This window comes from Dermochelys coriacea, chromosome 18, assembly GCF_009764565.3.
Source record: "Dermochelys coriacea isolate rDerCor1 chromosome 18, rDerCor1.pri.v4, whole genome shotgun sequence".
NCBI lineage: Eukaryota > Metazoa > Chordata > Testudines > Dermochelyidae > Dermochelys > Dermochelys coriacea.
In genome coordinates, this window is record NC_050085.1 from 6,446,902 (window position 1) to 6,474,651 (window position 27,750).

The 27,750-nt window shown below is 48.3% G+C and overlaps 1 protein-coding gene across 2 annotated transcripts in view; it reads right to left on the reverse strand.

Annotated features, from left to right (window-relative positions):
• Positions 1-1,889: 1,889 nt before the first annotated feature.
• The window catches only part of ATP13A2 (ATPase cation transporting 13A2), a 77,408-nt gene continuing 51,547 nt past the window's right edge, over positions 1,890-27,750 (reverse strand). For both annotated transcript variants that reach the window (XM_038376684.2, XM_038376685.2), the window contains exons 17-29: positions 14,374-14,487; positions 12,942-13,098; positions 12,265-12,385; positions 11,485-11,609; positions 10,896-11,056; positions 10,003-10,113; positions 9,073-9,152; positions 7,467-7,619; positions 6,598-6,694; positions 5,279-5,502; positions 4,702-4,853; positions 4,406-4,578; positions 1,890-3,518 (exon numbers count right to left, since the gene is read on the reverse strand). In XM_038376684.2, the coding sequence (XP_038232612.1) occupies positions 3,348-3,518; positions 4,406-4,578; positions 4,702-4,853; positions 5,279-5,502; positions 6,598-6,694; positions 7,467-7,619; positions 9,073-9,152; positions 10,003-10,113; positions 10,896-11,056; positions 11,485-11,609; positions 12,265-12,385; positions 12,942-13,098; positions 14,374-14,487 (1,839 nt within the window). In that variant the 3' untranslated portion in view covers positions 1,890-3,347. The remainder of the gene's footprint in view (positions 3,519-4,405; positions 4,579-4,701; positions 4,854-5,278; positions 5,503-6,597; positions 6,695-7,466; positions 7,620-9,072; positions 9,153-10,002; positions 10,114-10,895; positions 11,057-11,484; positions 11,610-12,264; positions 12,386-12,941; positions 13,099-14,373; positions 14,488-27,750) is intronic.

Sequence of the window (27,750 nt, forward strand, 5' to 3'; positions counted from 1 at the left end):
TTGTATTTGCCCTCTTAGCTACAGCTTTGCACTGGGCGCTCATGTAAAATTGGTTATCCACCGAGACCCCAAAATCCTTCTCAGAGATATTTCTCTCCAGGATGCAGTCATTTGTAGAAAAGCATAAACAAGAACCAATGGCCAGAAGCCAAAGCCAGACAAATTCAAATTAGACACTAATGTTTTAACAATGAGGGTGATTAACCATTGGGGGAGTGGTTGAGTTTCCATCAATTGATGTCTTCAGATCAAGACTTTATGGAAGAGATGCTTTACCCAAACAAGTTATTGGGCTCAATACAGGGATAACTGGGTGAAATACTGACTGTGAAATACAGGTCAGATGAGATGATCTAACTGTCCTTTCTGGCCATAAACTCTATGAATTCTGGCCTTAATCATAAGGGTGACTATGACAGTTTATACCCCATCATAGTCCTGTAAAAGGGGTGAACATAAATTTTGTACAATGTATGATTTGTGCGATATCATTTGCGAGCTCATAATTTGGTGATCATTATTATCCTGGTTACATGCAATATTGCCACACAGATTTCAAGTTATAGGATTCCTCTGTATGATATTATTAGACATGTTCCAAGTCTGGAGGGGAGAAGCCACAAACCAGTTCCCCAGAGACAAAAATGTAGCCAACGCCTCAGCCAGGTGTCAACAAAATCAAATGGACCATCGCCTGGTTAAGCGGCCACTCTTTGGCAGGAAAGAGGATATGGGTGAAGATTTACATCTTGACAAAGAAACAACTGGGGGTTCCCATCCACATAGACTTTCTGTCTCCTGAACCTCAGCTGGAGATGATTCTCCAAGAACAGAAAGAGCTAAAAACGGAGAGAGGAGATGCTCCTAATGGTTCCTCTTTTCTCTCTTCCCACAGCATCCATGACACCTGAAGAACAAAGGGAACAGCTTTTGATTGGGGGAGGGATCCTTATGGAAACATTCAGCCAATAAGACTGATGAAACACGTGGTGAGAGAGACCTTGGCTTTGAATTCACTCTAGCTTGTTCAGTTAGGCCTTAGTTGCGATTTACTTTTATTTTCTTGTAACCAATTCTGACTTTTATGCTTCATTACTTGTAATCACTTAAAATCCATCTTTCTGTAGTTAATAAACTAGTTTTATTGCTTTTTCTAGACCAGTGTGTTTGGATTGAAGTGTTTGGGAAGCTCCATTTGGGATAACAGGATTTGTGCACATCATTTTCTAGTAATAAAATGACGGACTTTATATGAGCTTGTGTTGTCCAGGAGAGGGCTGGGCAGTACAAGACACAGTTCTGGGGGAAAGTCTGGGACTGGAAATTTGCAGGTGTTACTCTGCAGTGTAATTCAAGGGTGGCTGGCTGTAGCACCCCTGCAGTATAACTGGGAGTGATTTACATGCTGGAGGCCATGTGAGAGCACATCTGGAGTGGTAGCTCTCATGGTGAAGCAGTGTAAAAGGAACCCTAGATTGGAGAACTGAGGGACACAGCTGTTCATCAGTCCAGATTGTACTCTGGGTATGTCACAGTGACCTATTATTCTTTGTTCATAGATGTGTGACCTTACATTTGGCAGCTTTAAAATGGGTTTGTATCAGTAAAGCCATCAGACTATGCAAGTGACAGAAGAAGCAGATATAAAAACCAAAAATACCACAACCAACAGTACTCCGTAAAAAAACATGAACAATACTGAATATTACTGTTAACTTGTTATTTGAAGTAAGGAATTTTTCCATGCAATCACAAATACATGTTCCTATTTCTTGGTAGACATGTGTTAGTCTCCGGGTAGCCTGGTTTGATCGCCGTACCTGTTCTCCATTACCTAGTTGTGATACACTGGGGAATGTAGCCCCTCGGAATTAAATGGCACAAGCTAGTTTTCAAGAAAATAATGTTGATTTATTAGATACACTCAAAAAAGCAACACAGCAAAGTTGGAGATTGTACATGATTTACACAACACCCCCCCACAGCTCGCCCACACTCTCTCTATACACTTTGACGAATAAAAATAGAGCTTACATCCTACACATCTTCCGTTTCAATTCCATCACTTTGCCGAAGTATCACCAGTAACCAGTCTAGCAGAGGACCCATCAGCAGTGGAAGTGCACAAACCTGGCTTTCAAACTGGAATCTGGCACGCAGCTTCTCAGCTACAGTGGTGGCAAATGACCCAGCTTTTTGGAACAGTGGCAGCAATCCATGCGCTTCCCAAGAGTGGAGGCAAGGATCGGTTTGGATGGACAGTACAGCCAACTGCTACAATTCTACCTACTCTGATGAACAGGCGAGGGGGGGGTGGGGCACGCAGAATAAATACAGCTCTTAATTAAATATCTCTAATCCCATCCTTGGTCATGTTCCAGCAGCTAGTCATGCCTGGTCTCTCGAGTGCTGAGCATCACATGTGCCAGGTAACACTCTCCTTTGCTACAGCAGCTGGGTTGCAAACAGGTCCGGCAAGCTAACAGTGTCTGCTCCGTGTGGCCGTTCGGAGGTCACCGCCTTGTCTGCGGAGGGATGCCAGTGGCTTGAGAAGAGCCGCAAGATGAGGGCAGCACTGTGGCAACAGCGGCCATCTTTTAATAGTGGCTTTTAACACCAAGGACTCAACGGTGTGGGGTGGGAGGGGTTCCGCCTTTTCAAACATTGCCCCCCGCATCCCTCCCTGACAAGGTGCAACGTATCTGTGAGGACTGCGCCATGCTCAATCCAGGGCAAATCACCCAGCTGTGGATCTGAGCCAGCCACCCACAGCGAGTGGAAGAGTGTGGTCCCACGGGGGATGAAGGAATCAGCTGGGGCCCCGAACGGGGAAGCTAACCATGCGACGGGGCACTGTGACTAAGACATAGCAGCAATCACTGGCGGCTCCTCTTCCCGAGTCACAGACGCGACTGGACCAGTCGCTTTCCTGGGTCTAATCCTGACTGGTGCTTGACCCACACACGCCAGAGATCTGGAATAGTTTCCCGAGCGGAGGGCAGCTGCTCTGTGGTGGTGCTGCCGAGGGCTTCCCCGGGGTAACCCCACCTGCCCTGCTTTCCAGAGTGAGGGAGTACTTGCACCCCAGGGGCGATGGGTTCCCTGGCCCTTCTTCTGCCTCCCGCATCCTTCCCCTGAGACATGCACCTTGGGGCGATCAGCGGGAGGTTTCTCATTGGGGCGGGGCGCTGAGAACCCTGCTGTAGCCAGAGCCCATGGGGGAGGCAGCGACGGACAGATGAACATAAATAAACGGAGCTGTACTGGGGAAGGCCGGAAAGCTCTTCCAGGCTTTGGCTGGACTGACGGACACGGCCCCTGGAGCGAGGGCTCTCCAGGGGCTGGGGCTAGCTCCCGGAGATGGACATTTTGGGCGTGGCAAAGAGCGGCTCGTTCAATGGCGGCCAGGACGGCTGTTGCTGACTGAGCTCCTGCTCCAGCCTCTTGAACAGCTTCTTGGAGGCCCTCTTCTGGCGCAGCTGCCGCAGGCAGGTGAGCAGGCCGTGATCCAGGGCGGTCTGGAGGGGGGAGGACAAGAGGGACGTTGGTCAGGGCAGCCTCAGCAGGGAACGGGGGGAGCTTGTACCAGCGTCATGCTCCCTTCCCAACACACCCACAGCATTGCAGTGGAAGGGAATGGCTCATGGGCCACCTGTCCCTGGGAGAAGGGGTGAATCGGGGCTGGGAGGATAGGCCTGGATCAGGATTGTGCTGGGATGCAGGTCAGAAGGGCCCAGGCAGGGAGCCCATACTCATGCCAATCCAGAGTGGTACCCTCTGGCTGATGCACTCTGTAGCACTGACTGGCTCTAGAACAATGGTCCCCAAACCTTTGAGGGTCACACCACCCTTACCCCGTCCGTGCCTCCCGCCTAAGCCGGGGCTGGGAGTGGGGCCGTGGCTTGGGGGGTTGAGGACGGGGGAAGGGAGAGATGCGGACAGGAGTAAGGGGGCTGAGGCTGGGAGTGGGTTTGGGGGCAGGAGCGGAGCTGCAGCCAGGCTGCGGTGGGGGCCGGCAGTCAGGCCCCTGGCCAGGTGTGGCTCCACTCCTGGTCTTGGGCTCTGGCTGAGGCTGGGACCTGGGCTGGGGCCATGGTCTGGAGCCTAACCGGAGCAGAGCTGGGGGTAGGGAGAGGCTGGGTGGTGCTCCCCCACACCTCCGTGGGGCTAGCCTGAACTCCGCCGTGCCCCCCCAGACGGTCCTCTAAGCCCCCGTAGGGGGGGTGTGCCCCACACTTTGGGGACCTCTGCTCAAGAAGGAGCAGTGCCAGCACTCCCCAGCCCATCGGGAACATCGGCCCATGAGGGGCTTAGTGAGGGGTACTAGTAAGAGGGGGATCCTGCAGGAACCCTGCCCCCATAGCTCGGTGCTCCCTCTGAATTCAGCTCCCCCTGGCCCTCCTACCTCCAGCATGAAGGCTGTGAAGAAGTTGAGCGTGGCCACGCCTAGCAGCAGCAGCTTGAAGCTTATGTCGCCTACGTCTTTCAGCTTCAGCACGGCTTTCACGAAGTCCAGCGGGTAAAGAGTTATCCCGATCGTCAGGCCGAAGAGAGCGACGAGGACAAGCAGGAACGGCACTGGGGGGGGGCAAGAGGAGACATCATGGACCCAGGACACACAGCTCCTGCCCCGAAAGGGCTGGTTACAGGAGCCAAGTGACCACGGGAACCACGCCCCGCGGAGAGGAGGCCGGCTCTTACCGTTGGTGTACAGCGGCTGCCGGAAGGGGTACCCCTTGGACATGGCGACGGCGAGGATCAGGTACTGGAAGGCCGAGATGCAGAACACCACGGTGTTCTCGTAGTTGGGCAGGTTCTGCGGGGCACTCACCGTGCTGTTCAGCGGGACGTACCTGGGTGAGGAGGGGAGGGGCAAGGATCAGGCACGAGCCTCTGAACACGGGGAGCGGCACAATCCAGCGGGACCTGCCTGCAACGTGCAGCTGGCTTGGCCTGGAGCGAGCCACTGCCGAAAGCAGCATTTGGTTCCCAGTTGAGGATTAGTGGACAAGAAAGGGTATAAACCCCCATGCTTCAGGGCATGACCCATCTGACGGGGGTTAGGAAGGAACTTCTTCTAGGGGCAGGTTGCTGTTTGGGCGCCTGATACAGATGGTGCTGGCCAGGGAGGAGACGGGATACCTCCAGCTCTGATTCAGTCTGGGGATTCCCAACACGGTGCCTTTCACGAGGCCAAAATGAGCTTTTGGACCTCCCCTTTTAGCTGCTGTAGCCGGTTGCAGGCAAGGAACTAGCTCTGCCCCAGGCAGACACTTACCAGCTCTGCGAGACTGTGATGAAGTAACTCATGACTTGAACCGTGATCAGCAGAGCCGTTTGGAGGAGGAGGCTGCCGAGGACAACGATACTGATCAGTGCCCCTTGGGGGCGCTTTGCGCCCAGCTCCTTGGCAGGTCCGGTCTTGCCCATCAGCACAGCCACGGTCATAGTGATGACCAGGTCAAAGAAGAGGAACTGGAAGTCACTCAGGTTGGTGTTAATCTGGGCGTGGGCAGGAAAGAAGGAGAAATGGAATATTCCCTCAGAAGCAGACTGGGATGGCTCAGGGGACTGGGCAGTGGGGTACAGAGCCTCCTCTCAAGGTCACTGGTTCAAATCCAGCAGTGACAGAAAGTCACTAAAGCAGAATCTTGTGAGGAAAGACCCAAATTCAAAATACTGCAACAAATCAATGGCTGACTAGGATGTACGGTGGCCGCAATGCTGCAGAGCCCAGCTGCTCAGACCAGCCTGCATGCTGGAGGGAGAGAGCTCAGTTATGAAAAGCACAGGCCCTGACTAGATGAGCTAAAGGAGAATCCCAGTTTGCTCTTGGCAGTAAAGGGGGCTATGACACATGGTTGGTTGGTTCCAATTCCAGAGGCAGTGGTGCATTATGGTCTCTATCATTCTGTCCTTCAAAGTTACAAACACTAGTTTACAAAGAGGACCCCCACAGAGCCACAAACTATCCCATGTCACAGGATGCTCCCCAACCTCTGAGCCCTGCCCCCCCAGATGCATGTTTCCCTCTGCCCATTCATCTCAACCACCCCCAACTTTTGCCAAGCCCTGACGCCGCAGCCGAGGCCTGGAGGAGATCTCCTCTAAAGCCTGCCCCCTCTCACTGGAGGGGGGCTCTCGGAGACACTGGGGAGCACGGGAGCTCTGTGTTTTGCCTCCCTTGGGACTCCCAGCTCTGGCAGCATGCTGGTGAAAGGGGTTTGACTAACAGCCTCAGCAATCCAGGGCCTCTGGTTATACCCAGAACAGCAATGCTACCTCCCCTCCAGTCAACCAGCGCGCCTCTCTCTGGCCTTGACTGGACATATCGCATCTCTCAGGGCACCAGGAGATTCAGTCTCCAGGGTCCGTTTGACTCTTGGCCTCTCTGCCCACACTCCCAAAGCAGCCAGCTCCATCACCTCACTTGCCCTGGCCAGGCAGCTGTGAGACAGCAGCAAGCAAGAGGCCCTTGCAGGATTCAAACCAGGGAGTTTAGAGGTGAGAGGCTCCAGGGTCTCCTTACAGTTTCCCAGAACCATCCAGTCCCCCTTTCTCCTCTCACCCACAAATTATGGTCCCCGAAACACTCACTGTGTAGAGTAGAAGCACGGAGACGAATTGCACCAGGCTGTACAGGGCCATGTACTTAAAAACCCCAAAGGAGGTGACCAGAGAACATCGGCCTTCCCTGAAAGAGAGATCAGAAAGACTTGACGGACCCGCCATTCGTAGACAAGGGGGCCAGGCAGTTCTGTGCAGGAGGAGAGGTATGAATAGACAGAACTTCATTTTGGAGCAGAGAGGAAGACCAGGTTTGTGGGCCAAACAGCTGCCTCCATGGCTAGTTCAAAAGCCCTATAACTGACATAGCCCCTGACTAGGGGCAAGGAGGAGGAGACAGATTGAGGGAAAGGGGACACTCCCTTTGCTCATGAACACAGCTCGGCAACCAGCCTCGTGGTGAGGACCTCGTGCAGGTCACCGACGCTCCCGGCAGGGTGAAGAGGAGAGAGGGCAAGGGGTGAAGATATCAGGAAACACTTTCACTAGGAGGGTGGTGAAGCACTGGAAGGGGTTCCCTAGGGAGGTGGTGGAATCTCCATCCTTAGAGGTTTTAAGGCCCGGCTTGACAAAGCCATGATTGGAATGATTTAGTTGGGAATGAGCCTGCCTTGAGCAGGGGGTTGGACTAGATACCTCCTGAGGTCTCTTCCAACCGTAATCTTCTATGATCTGGGAATGGGGAGTCAGAGGCCATGGTCAGGTCACTAAAATACAAGCACTGAGATTCTCAGAATATTGTTAATCAACATTAATTAATCCCCGCGTTCCAGGCCGCATACTGGCAGCCACTACATGCCCTTCCAGCCAATTTGCCAGCCCCTTGCTGTGTTCACATCTCCAGCCTGCCCCCACATTCCATTCCCCCCGCCCTGCGGTTCCGGGCGGACGCAGCTCACCTTATGAGCATGGGCACACACTCGATGTTGGCGATTCTGGAGGTGAACGGCGAAGCCACGGAGGCCTCCGCCTCCGAGAGAGAGATCCCCACGTCGGCCGCCTTCAGCGCTCCACAGTCATTGGCGCCGTCCCCGCACATCCCCACGCAATAGCTGCAGCAAGAGACATGCACACACGAACAGTATAAGCCAAAGGATTCCCACCTCCTCCCTGCCAGGGAACGGAGCGCCCTGGATCCAGGGTCGGAAAACATGGGGCACATAGCGTTAAAAGCACTGACAGTACACTGAGATCTTCCGATAAAGGCGCCAGGCCCATGCAAAGCTCTTCATAGCACCGAGCTTCACAAACCCACTGGGAGATGGGCTAGAATGATCATCGGTCCCATTTTAGAGATAGGAAAATGGAGTCACAGAGTGGGGGGGACCAAGTTGCCCCAGAATCAGTGGCAGAGTCAGGAGTAGAACCCAGGAGTCCGACTCCCTGCCCCATTTAATTACAAAACATTGCTCCTCATAACAATCATTCCATAAAGATTAACTCAAATCCCCTTACAGGAGGGGAGACCTGGTATAACATTTAGATTGTAAGCTCCTTGGGGTAGGGACCTAGTGCCTCTATTAATAAGGGCAACACACGCTTCCACCTGTCACATGCAGCAACTTCAGCCTGCACTGACTCTGGAAAAAGATGAGGGCACTCAGCATTTCACAGAATCCACAGATTAAGGCCAGAAGAGACTTAAAGAATCATCTAGGCTGACCTCCTGCATAACCCAGGCCAGAGAATTTCTTGCTATGCACCGTTTTTTGCTAGAGGAAAAAGCATCAGAAATGCCGACCACCACATACATATTAGCAGACTGTGATCAAGTCACTTCTTAAATTTCTTTGGACCTATGTAGGTACTAAAAACAAACCTGAAAGAAGTTGAAATGCTTATTTTATTTTAAAAAAATCTTCCATCCCCCCCACAATAACTCTACTGTTTAGACTCAAGTCAATAAGAGAAGCCAATTCAGCTTTAAGGACAAATGTACTAATTTCTCAATTACTTAGATTAGCTAAATTTATGTCCCTCTGGCTTAAAAAAAATCTAAAATCTCCACTTCCAAAATGGCCAAAGCACCATAGCCTTTTGGTTGAGAGTCCTCTAGGACTTTCCTAAGGATTTCTTGAATCATGAACTTATCTCTCCCCCGCAATCTGTAGTTAGAAAATCATTGTTTCCACCTGCCTAGAGAAACCAGAGATGGGTATGGATCAAAAGCCAGGCTCTCAAGAAGCTCAGATCTTGGGGAAAACTCCAATTTGAACGTCACAGCTCAGACCCCCTCCTCTATAAAAGGGCCAAACCCCTGTGAATTTGGGGAAAAGGCTGGATCCAGGTTTTGCAGCATGAAAGTAGGGTAACCCCCAGTTTTTGGGTGGGGGAGGGAAAAAGATGGAAATGGATTCGATGGCGTGGTCGGTCGGAAGGTGATTTCACAGTTGCCAAGAGCCCATGAGAAAGGAAGAGTCCCGCTTTGCATTGACAAGACGTCGCTTTGGAAGGAAGTGTTAGGTCTTAAACCGTCCTGTCACCCTCCTCTTCCCCGCAACTTACTTGAGGTCTTGTAAGCTGTAAACCAGCTGTGTTTTCTGGTCAGGCGACATGCGAGCGAAAATCGTGGCCTGAATCAGGATCTGAAAGGGAAAGGGCTTCCTGGTCAGGTAAGTCATGACATCAGAAGCCCGTAAGCAGAGCAACAGCCAGCGTGGCTACTCAGTAGAGACTAATGGACCACTGCTTTAGGGTAATGGGACGATGGGAGTGGCTGCTGCCCAAGAGACTTGCTGTGGTGACTCTGGTCCCTGGATTGTTTCCACAGTGGTTAGGTCGGGGCAAGCAATGTGGCTATGCAGTATCCACTGCTGGTTCCCATGGGGACTCGAGAGTACTTGGTCCAGGAAACGCCTCATAAATGACCAGTGATGGCAGGAATCCAAGGAGCTACCTGTAGGAGAGGTTCCTAGCCATGGGCAGTGGTATCATCGGCTGGGGAAGGCTGTGCCTCCCCAAACAGCCAGGTGTGGCCCCACCCATGCTCCACCCCAAGCCCCCCTCTGCATCCGCCCTGACTTGGGCTGCATCTGTGCTGTCTACCCTCCTGGTGCTCGGGGGCGCTAGCCGCGGGCAAGGGCTGGCGGCCGCGGTTGGGGGGCTCTGGGCTTGGGCAGAAGGGGTGGGGCCACGGGCTAGCCTCCCTCAGCCGGCAGTTCCTGCACCGCCCATGCTCCTAGCTGCAATGACACAGGGCCCTGAAATCCCACAGGGCAGGGGCTGCCTCCTTACACGATCTGTAGGGAGACAAACTCATGGCAGTCCGGGAACCCTGCAGCTTGTGCGTCTCTGTTCTGCTACTGCCAGGCATGGGCAGAAAACAAGGAGGAGAAGCGTCACGCACAGACTGGTGGTGATCAGGAGACCTTTGCCGTCCCCACTGAAGCAGGCTGTTTCCATGAGACGGCGAAGGCGGGAGAGGGAAGGACTCACCCTGGGTAGCAGGTGGGGGAAGTGTTCACAAACCACAGCGAAAGATTTCCCATTCAGTGCCAAGTGGCAGGGCTGCTGCTCGAGGAAACAGCCATCCTGCTGGTACAGGCCCTGAGGAGCAAACCACACCACCAGCCGCTCAGCTCTTCGTGGACTTCACTTCTTTCAACAGTCTAACCTAGCCCCAGCGTCTGTGATCAGCAGCCAGGGGAGAGATGGCCAGGGGAGATCATCCCTCTCCACACCCAAACAAGAGCTGGATTTTGATTGAGCTGGGCTACCCCCGTCGGCCCCAAATCAGGGTCATGCCCTGATCCACAACCCAGTCCCCAGCTCGCTGAGCCTGAGCGGTGGCTCCTTTGACATGCCCTGCCCTGGGCTGAGGAAGTGCAGGGTAGATCGGAGCCCACTGCCTAAAGCAGCTGGAAGTTCGGAGCAGCTGCGCCTGCCGTGTTCCGGCCTGGGCCTGCCTGTTCCAGCGTAAGGGGGTCAGCGACAACTAGGGGATGAGAATGTTCTTGGGGGTGGGGAACCGGCCTGCCTGCAGGAGCAAGATACAGGACACTTGTACAGCTCCCAGCACAATGGGGCCCAGCTCCAGACAGGGGCCTTGGGGCAACACGACACTGCAGATAATAAAGAGAAGGAACGGACGAGGGCAAGTTACTGAGCCCCACTGCAGGGCCCTGGAGTCCCGGTGCTATGGGACATGTGGCATCCAGCTCTCTGCTCACCACTGAATGAGCTGGATGCCTCAAGCCCAGCTCGGGGAGAAGGGGATGGAAGAGGGCTCTTGCATGGCCCTGTTTGTTCCATAACCCATAGTATTGTGGGGGGGGGGGGTAGGGATTCACACACAAGGCTGTTGGGTTTTCCCACAGGCCGGGACTCACCTGTGGCTGCTCCTGCCCCTGGGGGTCGTCAGAGAGGATGAATTTGAGGGTGGCAGGTTTGTCGTGGCTGGGTGGCGAGGCATTCACGAAAACCACCCGCTCCTTCAGCTCCACCATCCGGCAGCTCTTGGCCACGTTCACTGCGGTCAGCATGTTGTCCCCTGGCAAGGAGAGAGGAATGGGGGAGTTCACACCTCTCAGAACAGCGGTGCATTGTGGCTCATGGTTTCACAACCAGAACCAGACTTAACACTGCTGATCTTGACAAGGTTGTTAATAAATAAGGGACTATGGACACATGAGCCTCCAAGTCCCCCTCCCACTGTGTAGGGGTCTGTTTTGCTAGCTCCATTTTACAGATGACTAAACTAAGGAACAGAGCAACTTGTCCAAGGACAGAGAGTCAGTGGTAGAGCCAAAAATAGAACCAAGGACTCCTGGCTCCCGGTCCTCTGCTCTAACCACTAGACCCCATACCTATTAGAAAGGCTGTTTACTCCTTTGCATTTACAATGAGTTTTAAACCCGTGATCCTTTCCACAGATCTGGCCTTTCCTGTCCCAACCCCAGAAGCAGCTCTGCAGGTTACCTGTCACCATGATGGTGCGGACATTTGCATTTCTCAGCAGGTGGATCACGGGGGCCGTCTCCGCCTTGAGAACGTTTCTCATCACGAGGAAGCCAAGGAGAGTCATTCCACTCTCTACGGCATCCCTGCCAGGACACAAGAGGGCATTTGGCACAAGTGTCGGATGCCAGAACAAGATTAGGTGAGTGAATTAGACTGGCAGCTACTTTAGTATCTGATCCTTTAAAAGCCATTTAGATCTCCTAATATTCATAGATTCAGGTCAGAAGGGACCACTGATCATCTAGCCTGACCTCCTATTACACAGGACAGAGAACTTCCAGGAACTGATTTTTGTTTCAACGCTGACCCTGGAGCTATGCCAAGAAGTGATTTTTATGTTTGCTGACAATTCCAAACAGACAAAAAAATCATTTTGGGTTGAATGAAACATTTGACCATTTTTCAACAGTTTTGATCAGTTTAATAAAATTAAAGAACATTTTAAAATGAAGTCTTGGATAAAAAAAACACAAACCCCAAACACATCAATTTTTTGATTATTATTTATGGGTTTTCCTCCCCACCCCAGCTGAAACAACTCAGAGAAACAGACACAAATTTGTGAAACAGTGCAGTGTCACTAAGCAACATTTTTCTTCCCAGAAAAGAATTTCGGTCAAAAACTTTTGCCCAGCTCTAGGTGACTCAGGGAGCTTGAAGTGCCCCAAGGCTCGTACAAGGAACGAAAGGAGGAGAGGAAAGTGAGAAGGAAGGAAAACTTCATGCAGGCTCACACACCTAGTCAGCTGCTGAGCTTCTTCAAAGGTTTTGACGGTAGTTAGCGTTTTGTAGGCTAGCCCCAGGACCCGGAAACCATCTGTAGTGTAGTGTCGTAACAACTGGGAGAAATCCAGAGGGACTGCAAAAAAGGGCTGTATCAGTTCAGAAATGCAGACTATGTCCAAGGTCCTAGGGACCACATGCAGAATGAGTCTGGGAACAATGGCTGATCTAGTGTATATCAGCACTTTCAGGGCTACCGGAAATTCAAGAGGCAACTCATTTCACCTACTTCCCACAGGGTGGCTTGATCCCCTTCCTTTTCCTCACAAGATAAGGGGCCAGGAAGTTGAAATAGCTGGCAATCAAGGTACAGGATCTAGAGAGATTTGGGTGGCAGAGATTCTTAGCCTCGCTCAGTGAGTACCTGCCCCTCCTGCTCCCCAAGTCCTAACAGCTGATCTCCTTGCTTGGTCTGCTATAGACAGAGCAACCAATGGCCTCCAACATCAGACTGCCATAAACAGAGATGTCACTATTGTCGCTGATCATGAAATTTGAACCATTTGCCTCCTCTCTAGGTCGCCTTTGGAGAGCAAAGGGAAATGCTAACGGGTGGTTTCCACTGCCAACAGCCAAATCCAGCAAGCAGGTCAGACATCCCTAGCTGTGAGATGTGGGTCCTTGCCCTTTACCTGTTTCTTCCTTACAGAGACTGGCCACCATCTCTGGAGCCCCCTTCATGTATGCCTCCGAAGGGGCATCGCCAGGCAGCTTCACCAAGACGCTCATCCTCTGCAGGGAGGAGGAGAACGGGAACCGACGGAGAATCCCAGCAGATACCTTGTGTTTCTGGGGAGGGAATGGAATCCAGTGACATGCCCAGACAGTGCCGAGCGACACTAAGATTACATGGCACATCAGCTGTGGGTGGCAGGGTTCCAGTCACAAGATCGCACATACCCACCCGCCAGAAGCACTGCTTGCTCCTGGTGTGGTAGGAATGGCACATCTGAATGGGAGCTGTGGGAGGTTTTGTTTTTTTCGGGGGAGGGGTGTCAAAAATGCATGTTGGGGAGCTCTGAAACTATTCACGAATTTGGGTTGAATTTGACTAAATAATTTCGACTGAAAAATGATTATTTTTTAGTGTTAAAATGTTTCATTTCAACTTTTCATTTGGGATCAGTGTTTCAAACTCATATTTGGTGAATTTAAAAAACAAAACAAAAAAAAACAACCCCTCCTGAAAATGGCCAAATCAAAATGGAAAACCTGAAAAAAATTTCATTTTCACAGAATATCAGGGTTGGAAGGGACCTCAGGAGGTCATCTAGTCCAATCCCCTGCTCAAAGCAGGACCAATCCCCAATTTTTGCCCCAGATCCCTAAATGGCCCCCTCAAGGATTGAACTCACAACCCTGGGTTTAGGAGGCCAATGCTCAAACCACTGAGCTATCCCTCCCCGCCCCATAATGTTTTCGTCCACTTTAAACAAAAAGGGAAAAATTTCATTCTGAATCGGCCCGAGAGGTTTTTGGTTAATCTGAAACAAAAGGGTTTTGAGTTTTCAATTTGATGAAACATGTTAAAATAATTCAGTATGGTTCGAAGTGAGCTGATCCCCCCGGGATTTTTCAGTGAGGTCCCTGAACCAAAACAATTCGCTCAGCTCTGGTGCCTCTTCTACATGAGCTCTTTGGTATGGCAGAGAAAGGCCTGGACACGAGCCTAGACAATTTCAGACTGCAAGTGGGGAGTTGATTTTTAGCAGCAAGGGGGTTAACCCTTGGAACAATTTACCCAGGGTAGTGGTGGATTCTCCATCACTGGCTATTTTGGAATCAGAAGTGGACGTTTTTCTAGGAGGTACGTGCTGGGAATTGCTTTGGGGCAGTTCTCCGGCTTGTGTTAGCCGGGGGTCAAACCAGATGATCACAATGGTCCCCTCTGGCCATGAAATCTATGTCACCCCAGCAGCAGGTGCCAGCCTGGTAGTTAAGAGAAACTAAACTGCACAGGGCTGCTCCCCTCTGAAGTACAGTACAAAACATCCCCTCACTCCCACTCCAGCCATGGCACTTCCATCCCTGTGCAATCAGGACACCAGCTAAGCAGGCGCTTACCATGCCGTGGGGCTGTTCTTCCAGAGGGGGTGGCCTCATCACCGCTAGGACCTTTGTCCTGAAGTGCTGGACTGCGGGCAGTTTGGCCTCCTCCCACGTGGACTCCTCCAGGAACTGAAACCAACAAAGTCAGGCACTTTAGAAGATGCAGCCCCTTTTCTGCAAGCTCAGCATCTATTCCCCACCCAACAGCTGAGCTCACAGTACCGAGCCATACAAAACCAATGGGCTCGCTAAACAAAAGCAGCAATTTGCATTTCAGATGCGGCCTCTTAGGATGTGTCTACACAGCATTTTGGAGTGAGCCTCCCAGCCAGGGTCGACGGGCTTGTGCTAGCACTTGAAGCCTTGGTTAGGGGGTGGGCTTCAGAGTCCAAGTTGCGACTTCAAAGCAGTGTCTCTATGGCCGTTTTTCAAACACTAGCGCAAGCCCCTTTAATCCATCGACCCTGGCTGGGAGGCTTGCTCCAGAATGCTGTGCGGACATACCCTTAGCTTTGCTGATGGAGCTAGAGCTTCCAGGGCTTTAATGCACAGACACAGGAGCCAAGATAGTGCTGGATGGAAGAGAGTAACTTGAAAACATGTTGACCTTTTAGATCTACTGATAGGATGTTGAAAAAAAGAAAAAAATCCAGCTCTCCCCAGCTGCAGGAGTTGCCTCTCCACAGCTCTTGCCTGCAGCGGAATGCCTGTTTCATTCATTCATTCACACTTGATCCATGAGGCAGGCAAGTGGGGACAGACTGTGTCTCATCTAACCTGTCTTTGAACATTTCCAGGAATTGGACTTGGGGCCCTGACTTTTTTCATGAATGGGGCCCCATGAATCTTTGGAATCTTTCCCTAAACTGTAGCCTAAATAACTATATTTTTTAACCTACCAGTCTGTGTGTTGTTACTGGACCCAATGCATACAAATAATCCTCTTCAGGGCTTTGCTATGGCCTTTCTGAAGTACTTACACAGCATTGTTATTTATATACTGCTGGAGACGCTTTGAGTAGACTAAATGTGTTGTTGGAAAAACAAATTTTTTTTTTTGCTGCAATTTAAGTGGCTTTTTCTCGACTTTCCCAACTGAGGGCACCACCTTGCTCAACAATGACAGAGCCTGGTATCGTTGCTGGGTGAGACACGAACTTTCATCGGTGTTATTGATTCTGTAGCTATTCTAGACGCTACAACTCCCATGATCAATGTTCATGCCTCTCTGAACTAAGTCGCATGGACCGGACACCCTCCAGACCTTTCAATGCATAAACAATTTATGTGAGGCAAAGTGCTTTCAACTACAAACCAAGCTGGTGGCAAACACTTCTTTGCCCCAACGTCTCCATCTCTCCCTTCAGGCCAGTGGGTGCCCTAAACAGTTCCCAGGTGAGGTGGGCAGCAAACAAACATGGAGCGCGAGGCCATCCAAGAACCTCTCGCTTTGCTACACAGGAGGCCTGAGATTCAGTGCCAGAGTCCTGCACTTTGAGAGCAAAAGTGTGTGTGTGTGGGGCGGGGCGGGAATGCCCTGGAGCCAATGCATACAGATTACACACAAACATACATCACATTAATGGGTATTATGCTCATGGCATTAATAGTGTGTCTGTGTTGGGTATGAATTATAAGAACATAAGATTGGCCCAACTGGGTCAGACCATCTAGCCCAGTGTCCTGTCCTCTGACAGTGACCAATGCCAGGTGCCCCAGAGGGAATGAACAGAACAGGTTATCATCAAGGGATCCATCCCCTGTCACCCATTCCCAGCTTCTGGCAAACAGAGACGAGGCTAATAACCATTGATGGACCTATCCTCCATGAATTTATCTAGTTCTTTTTTTAACCCTGTTTTTGTCTTGGCCTTCACATCATCCTCTGGCAAGGAGTTCCACAGGTTGATTGTGCATTGTGTAAAGAAAGACTTCCTTTTGTTTGTTTTAAACCTGCTGCCTATTAATTTCATTTGGTGACCCCTAGTTCTTGTGCTATGAGAAGTAGTAAACAACACTTCCTTATGAATTATGCTTATTCCTGCTCACTTGTGCCAAGGCGTATACCCCACGATGTCCTGGCACAAGTATAGCTTAGCACTTGGCGTAGGCAAATACAGAAACCGTCAAGAGTTAGATGGATGAGCATTGTGTACTAATGTGCAATATCTGGAACAAAAGTACAATGTGGCGCAAGGAAATAGTGTAAGATGTAGGAACACTTTAGGGCAGAAGTGGGCAAACTATGGCCCGAGGGACCATCCTGTCCGGCCCCTGAGCTCCTGGGCCGGGTGGCTCGCCCCCCAGCGCCTCCCCTGCTGTTCCGCCTCCCCCCACAGCCTCAGCTCACTGCACTGCTGGCGCAACCCTCTGGGCGGGGGGGCTGCGAGCTCCCGGGGCAGTGCAGCTGCACAGCCCGGCCTGACCCGGTGCTCTGTGCTGCATGGCTGGCTCCAGCTGGGCGGTTCGGCTGTAGCGCCGCCAGCCACCAGTGCTCTAGGCAGCGCAGTAAGGAGGCAGGAAGTGGGGGGGTTGGAAAGAGAGCAGGGGAGTTCGGGGGTGGTGGTCCGGGGGTGGGGATGTGGATAGGGGTCGGGGCGGTCAGAGGGTGGGGAGCAAGGTGGTTGAATGGGGGCAGGGGTCCCAGGGGGACAGTCAAGAAGGAGATGGGGGGTTGGATAGGGCGGCAGGGGGCAGTGGGTCTGGGGGTGGTCAAGGAGAAGGGGTGTTTGGATGGGGCAGGGGTCCTGGGGGGGCAGTCAGGAAGAGGAGGGGAGTTGGATGGGGCGGTGGGGGGCAGTTGGGGCGGGGGGTCCGGGGGCGGACAGGGGACAGAGAGCAGGGGTGGATGGGGCAGGGGTCCCAGGGGGGCTGTCAGGAAACAGGGGGGTTGGATGGGGCAGGAGTCCCAGGGGGGCTGTCCGGGGGTGAGAAGCGGGGGGGTCGGATAGGGGGCGGGGGCCGGGCCATGCCTGGCTATTTGGGAAGGCACAGACTCCACTAACCGGCACTCCATACAATTTCAGAAACCCGATGCGGCCCTCAGGCCAAAAGGTTTGCCCGCCCCTGCTTTAGGGAGTATCTTTAAATCCTGTAATGCCTGGCATTTATTGTTCAAAACGAGAGATGGGAAGATACAGGGAGGCACCAAACAAAGCGGGTACCAGCTGGCTAGTTCAACATGAAGTTTAAGTGATATGAATAGCGCTGTGTAACTTGTAAACACCCATGCTATAAACAATGGCTATTTTAAGGGGGCATTTGGGAAGCACCTCTTCTGCATAAGGTGAACTGAACACGAAGCGAGAATTCACTTCCTGGGACGAACTGATGACATATTAACTCTTTCTTTCCTTTACTATATTACTTTCTCTTTAGACAATAACCAAGCTCAGCCAGATTTATTGGGTCTCTTGAACATTATTAATATTGAACCACAAGCGTAGCCAATTAGTTGGCTACACCTTTCAGTGAATTGTTGGCGAGCCAGGCAGGAGCCATTAGCTAAACCAATTTGGCATGGGGCAATGGGCCATTTTGATTCAGGATAGTAATCTCATAGTGGTTGGATTTTGGGGGCTAGCGGTCCTAACTACATGTGCAGCAGGCTAGCCCATTTGGGGGGAGGGTAAGGGGGGTTTATAATAAGTGTTAAATTGGCAAAACACCTTAAATAACCAGTTAAACTAATAAAAGCAAACTATTTTTCTGGGCATAAAGCCATACTTTAAGAATACAGAAACACTAATTACAAGGGAATCTTTTTCTGGGCCGAATGCCCAGATACAGCAAATGTTAAAACAGCAAAATGCCAAAACCTGAGAATTAGCAGTAATATGGCCAAAAACCATCATAAAAGAGCTCTAGAATCTTTTGTATGAAAACATGTAACTAATTATGGGGCTGGTTTCACCCACGCGGGTCACAACCCTGGGATTCTTTCTGTGAAATGAAAGTTAAATAAAGAAGGAAACAAGTCAAAGGACTAAAAGGAGGTTAAAGCTAGAACAAGGTCAAAGGAGAAAATTAAAACAGCAAACGGACAATATCAGCAACTGTAATGCAGTTGTACCTTGCTTATAGTTAACAAGAAGTGAAGGGAAGACCAGGAGATTGTCAGGTAAGGTACAGCCAACAAGAGGGATAGAAGTTAGGCTGGCAAAGACAAGTTAAAAAGCCTTAAAACATGTATTAAGTGGCCCAGAAACAGTTAACTGCAGCAAGAAAGAGCATTAGGAGTGCAGGCACAAGCAACAGGGACTTGGGGAACAAATTCAGGTTGTGCAGGGATAGTAGCAGTGCTCACTCTCCTCCCAGATTGGGGATAAAACCCAGGTGTCCTGGCTCCCAGTCCCCCCTGCTCTAACCCACCAGACCCCATTCCCTTCTCAAAGCTGTAACTTTTTATTTGATTTAAAAGGAATGTAGTAAAGTGGTATGACACCACTGCGGGTTCAGCTCTGGTCACTACAATTTCAAGCTCAAAAGAGTGAAGTCACCTCTGCTACTTGCTTCAGGTTATAGTCTCTAGCATCACAAAGATCAAGGATAGTGACCACCACACAGACATTCACAAGTACAAGGTCTAGTCTGTTTTATCAATGTTATTAACGTTACAATTATGTTTATAATTATCCAAGCGTATAGAAATCCTATAAAAACCAATGCACGATCTACAAATATAGTTATACAGGACTCACATCCTTAATGATGCTCTTAAACTCTGATGGCTGCCTTGCCCATTGAGCCTCAGTAGAGGGATGGTTCCTGCTGGAGTTTTCCCATAGGGAACTCATTTTACCCAATCTGGGCACCCTCTTTTTATAACGCGATTCTAACTACACCTCGTTAGCATTTACACATATAGTGCACCCTGCGGTGAGGGCAGGGGTTCTCAAACTTTTGTCCTGGTGACCCCTTTCACACAGCAAGCCTCTGAGTGCGACCCCCCCCTTATAAATGAAAAACACATTTTTATATATTTAACACCATTACAAATGCGGGAGGCAAGGTGGAGTTTGGGGGTGGAGGCTGACTGCTCGCAATCCCCCAGGTAATAACCTCGCGACCCCCTGAGGGGTCCTGACTCCCAGTCTGGGAACCCGACCCAGGGCGTGTGTTAGAAAAATATAACTACTGGGTATCTTGTAAGCAAAAAAAAAATACTGTTAATTTTTTGCAGTTCCACCCATTGGCACCTCGTTTCCTGTAATCTTGTGGCATCAGGGTCATTCTTTGGTCACTTATGTCAAGATTTCTTAAATCTATGGCTTAGCACGGCAAAGTTGGCATTTTACAGGGCTCAGCCTGTAGGCCTTAAATTTCAGCCCTCCTTACTTAGATACCTAATGCATACTATTCCCTTCTACTAATCAATCCTATACTGCTATAATCCAACAATTTAAATCTATTTCACATACAATGATTATATATGACACGACGTATTAGTTAATCCTAACAGCACACAATAAATGAATGATAAAGTGAAGTCACTGGCTACAGAGCTAACGGCATAACCTTCTTTCACTAGCATTTTTACATTTGGGTCAGGTTTTTTCTTTATGTCCTTTCTCTGTCCAACCCCCCCCCCCCTTCTTTTCTTCTCTTGTACTATTCACTCAGCTCAGTTTGTTACACTTGCTGCCGTGGCCTGTACTTTAAAATGCCCTAACAAAGTTAATTCATAGATACTAAGGTCAGAAGGGACCATTCTGATCATCTAGTCCGACCTCCTGCACATTGCAGGCCACAGAATCTCACCCACCCGCTCCTGCGAAAAACCTCACCTATGTCTGAGCTATTGAAGTCCTCAAATCGTGGTTTAAAGACTTCAAGGAGCAGAGAGAATCCTCCCTCAAGTGACCCGTGCCCCACGCTACAGAGGAAGGCGAAAAACCTCCAGGGCCTCTTCCAATCTGCCCTGGAGGAAAATTCCTTCCCGACCCCAAATATAGCGATCAGCTGAACCCTGAGCATATGAGCAAGAATCACCAGCCAGATACTACAGAAAATTCTTTCCTGGGTAACTCAAATCCCACTCCATCTAACATCCCATCACAGGCCATTAAGCCTATTTACCATGAATATTTAAAGATCAATTAATTACCAAAATCATGTTATCCCATCATACCATCTCCTCCATAAACTTATCAAGTTTAATCTTAAACCCAGATAGATCTTTTGCCCCCACTACTTCCCTTGGAAGGCTATTCCAAAACTTCACTCCTCTGATGGTTAGAAACCTTCGTCTAATTTCAAGTCTAAACTTCCTGGTGGCCAGTTTATATCCATTTGTTCTTGTGTCCACATTGGTACAGAGCTTAAATAATTCCTCTCCCTCTCCAATATTTATCCCTCTGATATATTAATCTCCACTGGCTTATGTTTCCCTCCCTTCCTATACTGCTTCCTCCACCTCTGTCCTCCCCCTTTGTTTTAAGGGTTATAATTATTACAGAAACACCCACTGCACAAAGAGATGGGGAACTGGAAAAAAAATAAAAAAATCAACAAAAAAATAATCAAAGTACTTCAAATAAAAACTTTACTTTAAATAAGTCCAGCAAGACTAATAGTTTTAACCCTTCAGGAATGCAACAACTAAAGGAACTCCTAACTTTCTTGAAGATATGGTTGCCAAGAAACAAAAATGCTAATTCTGCTTCTAATACTAGCCACTAATATATGAAACATGGGTTTTTTTTATTCCTATACAGTAGTATTCTTAAGGTAAAAGTAATGTAAAATGCCTTAAGTTAATTAAACTAATACAAAGAAGTAAGCAAATAACTTCATAGGGATTTTTATCAATTCTTATTATAAGTTTTAAATAAAAAGGTAACAAAACAAAAAACCTGCCACATTACATATTTAATTCTTTTAATGTTTGTTTTCTAAAATGCATTGCCTTACCGTTAAGTTCTTAATGATTTATCTTGTATAGGTATAAATACAATTTTGGCACCACTCATCTTTAATCGTAAGCTTGTCCTATATGTTATGCATATTGTGTGCGCCATATGACTTTTTGTTTTTACTTTGTTGCAACAAAAATCAAATTTGCACTCGTTATCAAATATAGCCACAGTATTTTAACATTGTGGTTGGGTTATAACCATTTTCTCATAATACCAATTCAATTTTTTGCAAAGGTCTAAAAGGCCACAGTGATTAACATATGTACATATATTTCTGCCCCACTAAATAATTCAATTGCAAACAAAGATTTCTTTTTTATTATTAATGAAAACTTTTTTGTTCAAATAAAAAATTAAAATAAAACCCGAAGGGGAGAACTTCAATATTGATGCAAAAATATTTATAAAGCCTTTAAAAAGTTATGGTTTTATTAACTTGTTTGTGCCTTTCTTACTATTAAAATATAGTTACAGCTATGTCATAGCTAATTTTTTTAAAAAAATATAATATACACAGTATGTCTGGTTATATTGCAAAACATGATAGCTAATCAAATAAACTGCAACAGGTTTCTATCTGTCTCTCTCAAGCATCAGCAAATGTTATAAAAGTTTATTACCCTCAATGTGTTTGAATAAAACTGCATTTAAACTTCATTTTGCTTTAGTTTTTACACTATTTTCTTTTGTGCTATGTTAACGAAAGTGTTGGTTATTAAAGTTTGTGCTTTCAAATATTTACTGAAAGTTTAATTGCTACAACAAGCAAATTAACTCTCAAAAGTTTGGGTAAAAAGTCTATTGCTAACTCTCTTCTTAAAACAGAGTGCTTGGGGCAGGAGGAAGAGCAATACATCTTCTTACAGAAGATAGCGAGCATCAGACTTAGCTGTCAAGTACTATATTTATTATGGAAAACTAGTAATGCCCATGTTAAGGAAGTACAAATAAATTATATATAACAAAGGAATAGAAAACACATGCTTCTGTCATATGCTGTACCAAAGCATAACTTGTGTTATAAATGACTTGGTCCCTATTGCATGGTAAATAAACTGAGCTCATCTGTGTATAAATTTGGGTTACTGGAAACAAAAGAAATGTGGAGAAATTTATCAAGTTAGCCAACTTAAGCAGTTGAAAGGTGCATCCCTCAAACCAGAGACAAGAATATATCAGTAAACAGTGAAGAAACTCCCAGGCGTCCGAAGAAATAGAAAAAAGATAAAGTGCTTTATAAATTACAGATTGGCCAGCTACACTTATAGATTCATAGATATTAAGGTCAGCATATGGGCAAGATTCACCAGCCAGATACCCAGGAAAGAATTTTCTGTAGTAACTCAGACCTCACCCCATCTAACATCCTATCACAGGCCATTGGGCCTATTTACCATGAATATTTAAAGATCAATTAATTGCCCAAATCATGTTATCCCATCATACCTTCTCCTCCAAAAACTTACTGAGTTTAATCTTAAATCCAGATGGTCTTTTGCCCTCACTGCTTCCCTTGGAAGGCTATTCCAAAACTTCACTTCTCTGATGGTTAGAATTGCCTTAATAATGTTAAGTTCTTAAACCACTTCAACCTACCATCTATGGACGACTGTGTAAGCAACCAACTATAGAACCATTAAAGAGACCACTAGTCCGGGCAGGGCTAACTGTTATTTAAACTGTATATTATTAAAACACAGTGGGTTTATGCATACACCTGTGGTTTTGAATCTCTCATTAGAATATAGCTAAATTTGTTTTTTGTTTAAAAGCAAATGTATCATTGTGGGCTATGTCTTTGTTAATTAGTATAATAGCATCTTATCAAGATTGTGAATAAATCTCAATAACTGGGCAAAAGACTGTTCTACAGTCTGGCATCTTTCAAATAGGAGACTCCAAAATTAGATGGAATTATTGATTGTGTTTCAGGATTATTTGGATCTAAAATGTCTATTTGGAACAGGGCTGCTATAGAAAATAAAAAAAAAGTCACAAACTATTTTGAACATCAGACAGTTGAAACAGTCTCTAAACCGATCATTTGCGACACGGAGGACCTAGCTATTAAAAACATGGGATGTGCTATACAAGACGCATAACACTGCTAAACGGTTTAACCAAATAAGAAAAAAAAAATGTATGAATTAGTCACAAAATATAATAAGACAATAAGGAAAAATTGTGTAGGTAAAAACAAAAAAACAAAAACCCTAAATGAGCTGCTTATGGGAGTGATGCATTAACTACCATGACATTCAAAAGGAAAAACTGCCCAATCTGCCTAAAATTCAGTCCATTTTGATCAATTTCATGGCCATAGGATTTAAAAAAATAATAAAATAATAAACTTCATGATTTCAACTCTTTAAATCTGTAATTGTAGGGGTCCTGACCCAAAAAGGAGTTGTGGGGGGAGGAGGGGGAGTTGTGGTACTTCTACTCTTACTTCTGCACTGCTGCTGGCGACGGCGCTGCTTCAGAGCTGGGCAGCTGGAGAGCGGCGGCTGCTGGCTGGGATCCCAGCTCTGAAGGCAGAACTGAAGCCAGCAGCAGAGCTGGGCCCTCAGTCAGCAGCCACTACTGTCCAGCCACCCAGCTCTGAAGGCAGCAGCGCAGAAGTAAGGGTGGCATGGTCTGGTATTGCCACCCTTACTTCTGCGCTGCTGGCGGGGCACTGCCTTCAGAGCTGGGTACCTGGCCAACAGCTGCCACTCTCCGGCCACCCAGCTCTGAAGGTGGCAGTGCAAAATTAAGGGTGGTAATGCTGCGACCCCCTGCAACTCCCTTTTGGGTCAGTTTAAGAAAAGCTTGTCTCCCCCCATGAGATCGATATACTATAGGGTAAAAGCACACAAAAGACAGATTTCATGGTTTGTGATGCGTTTTTCATGGCCGTGAATTCAGTAGGGCCCTACTTATTAATGATAAGCAATTAGCAAGATGGTATTGCTCTCTATGTAGAACAAAAAACTGTTATAAATTGGCAATGCACTAAATTGTGCAGACAAATTCTCTTTTGCACAATTTGTACTTTGGGGTCAGTGACACTGCATCCTAATGCATCCTAAAACCATATTGCTCAGTGTCTGGTTCTATATACATTTTTTTTATGGTATTGTTACAAATACTAGATACTGACACTGAAACATTTGATAAGTTGGCTACTGTGCACTCAGTAGGTTACCAAAAAAAAAGGAATCTATAAGGAACAAATGGATCTACCTCAGCTACTCGTTTCGATGCAAATCTGGAGGGGGAAAAAAAAAATCAGTTTTTCTGTTAAGGGATATCAATACATATGTAATTTTTTTTCACATTGCATCTTTAGTGTGTGCCCATGCAGGCCTGGACCAGTATAATGAGAAAGCAAAGGTAGCAAGCTTCACATGGCATGAGACAGTAGTGGCTAAGAGGCAATCACCCGCAATAAGAGTAATCTAGAACAGGGGTGGGCAAACTTTTTGGCCCAAGGGCCACATCGTGGTTGCACAACTGTATGGAGGGCCGCGTAGGGAAGGCTGTGCCTCCCCAAACAGCCTGGCCCCCGCCCTCTATCCGCCCCCTTCCACTTCCTGCCCCCTGACTGCCCCCTCAGAACCCTTGACCCAACCAACCCCCCCGCTCCTTGTCCCCTGACCGCCCCCTTCCGGGACCCCCCGCCCCTAACTGCCTCCCGGGACCCCACCCCCTATCCAACCCCCCCACTCCCTGTCCCCTGACCCCATCCACACCCCCACCCCTAACTGCCCCCCGGGACCCCACCCCCTATCCAACCCCCCCACTCCCTGTCCCCTGACCCCATCCACACCCCCACCCCCCAGGACCCCACCCCCTATCCAACCCCCCCACTCCCTGTCCCCTGACCCCATCCACACCCCCACCCCCCAGGACCCCACCCCCTATCCAACACCCCTCCCACTCCCTGTCCCCTGAGTGCCCCAACCCCTATTCACACCACCACCCCTAACCGCCCTCTGGACCCCACCCTCATCCAACTCCCCCTGCTCCCTGTCCCCTGACTGTCCCCCCACCTCAGAACCTCTGCCCCATCCAACCGCCCCCTGCTCCCTGTCCCCCAACTGCCCCTGGGGACCCCCTATCCCTTATCCAACCGCCCCGCTCCCTTACCATGCCGGAGCCAGCCAGGCTGCCATGCTGCCCGACAGGAGTGGCGGGCCAGAGCACTGCCTGCACAGCGGCGTGGCTGTGAGGGAGGGGGGAGGGGCCAGGAGCTCAGGGGCCAGGCAGGACGATCCCGCGGGCCAGATGTGGCCCACGGGCCATAGTTTGCCCACCTCTGACCTAGAATATGAATAGGCAGCACTGTGTAGTTACTAATTATACTCAAAACTTCTGTTTTATTCCCCATGTAGGTCAGTACGGTGTCATACAATACTACTGCCCATCCCAGTTTTACAAAATAAATACACAATTCAAAGTAAGTCCCAGCACCAGGATGAAGTAAATATATATGTGCCAGTTTTTAAGTGTATATATGGATCCCCTAACTTTGCATTTTAAAACCTTATTGGAACAAAAAGATACTCCACTTGGTCCAGATGAGCAGTGGCATTCTTAAAGCAGCCCAAACCTTTGATAACCTTATCCATGCAGGTGATCTGGAGGAACTACTTTCCCGCACTTGGGCAGAAGTTGTGTTGAAGGTTTTGCGTCTACTACAAGGTGTATTAGTTTTAATTGTACTAATATTGCTGCTTATGCAGTTTGCTAAAACAGTATAAATCTGCCATGAAACCTCTTACCGTTGCCTCATATATTAATTTGGCTAAGGTGTAACCCTGATATAATTATTATGCTATCAAGTGGGGGACTGTTAGCCAATGCATATGGGTTATACACACATCACATTACTAGGTATTATTTGCAAGGTATTAACGTGAGATACATAAAAATGTCGGACAATCATGTTAAGTTGCATTATGCTTATTCTTGCTCACTTATGCAAAGGCATACATCCCAAGATGCCCTGGGACACGTATAGCTATGCACTTGGTATAGGCAAATACAGAAACGGTCAAGAGTTACACAGACGAGCGTCATGTACCAAAAAGTAATAACTGGAACAAAGGAACAATGTGGCACAAGGAATTATGTAAGATGTAGGAACGCTTTAAGGAGTATCTTCAAGCCCCCTAACGCTTGGAATTCAATATTCAAAGCAAGAGATTGGAAGGCACAGGGAGGCACCAAAGACAAAGCTGGCACCAGCTGGTTAGTTAAACTTTAAGTGACTTGACCAGCACTGTGTAACTTATAAACAGCCATGCTATGGTGTCAAGTTTAAGGGGAGCACATCTGTGTAAGCTGAACTGAACTAGGGCTACTAGGATGATCCGAGGAATGGAAAACTTGTCTTATGAAAGGAGACTTAAGGAGCTTGGCTTGTTTAGCCTAACTAAAAGAAGGGTTGAGGGGAGATAGGATTGCTCTCTATAAATATATCAGAGGGATAAATATAGGAGAGGGAGAGGAATTATTTAAGCTCAGCACCAATGTGGACACAAGAACAAATGGGTATAAACTGGCCACCAGGAAGTTTAGACTTGAAATCAGACGAAGGTTTTTAACCATCAGAGGAGTGAAGTTTTGGAATAGCCTTCCAAGGGAAGCAGTGGGGGCAAAAGATCTATCTGGTTTTAAGATTCTACTCGATAAGTTTATGGAGGAGATGGTATGATGGGATAATGGGATTTTGGTAAGTAATTGATCTTTAAATATTCAGGGTAAATAGGCCAAATCCCCTGAGATGGGATATTAGATGGATGGGATCTGAGTTACTATAGAAAATTCTTTCCTGGGTATCTGGCTGGTGAATCTTGCCCATGTGCTCAGGGTTTAGCTGATTGCCATATTTGGGGTCGGGAAGGAATTTTCCTCCAGGGCAGATTGGAGAGGCCCTGGAGGTTTTTTTTGCCTTCCTCTGTAGCATGGGGCATGGTTGACTGGAGGGAGGCTTCTCTGCTCCTTGAAGTTTTGAACCATGATTTAAGGACTTCAATAGCTCAGACATGGGTGAGGTTTTTCATAGGAGTGGGTGGGTGACATTCTGTGGCCTGCGCTGTGCAGGAGGTCGGACTAGATGATCAGAATGGTCCCTTCTGACTTTAGTATCTATGAACACACTGCAAGAATTCTCTTTCTTTCCTGTACCGCATTGCTTTGTCTTTAGACAATAGATCTGGCTGAGCTTGGTTATTTGGTCTCTTGAACATTCCCCAGTAGAGTCAACTAGTGGCTATCCCTTTCAGTCAATACCTTGATGGCAGCACAAATGGGTTCCTCAAGGTGTGTGTCTTCTGGTATCTCTTGGCTAGAGGGATGAAGGCTGAGATGCAGAGCCTGTGAAATCGGGCGAGGTGGAAAGCAGCAGCAAATGGAGCGGGGAGAGGGGGGGGGGAAGGCCCTAAGGCTCTGAGGGATACAGAAGGCCAGCCGCTATCTCACCATTCTG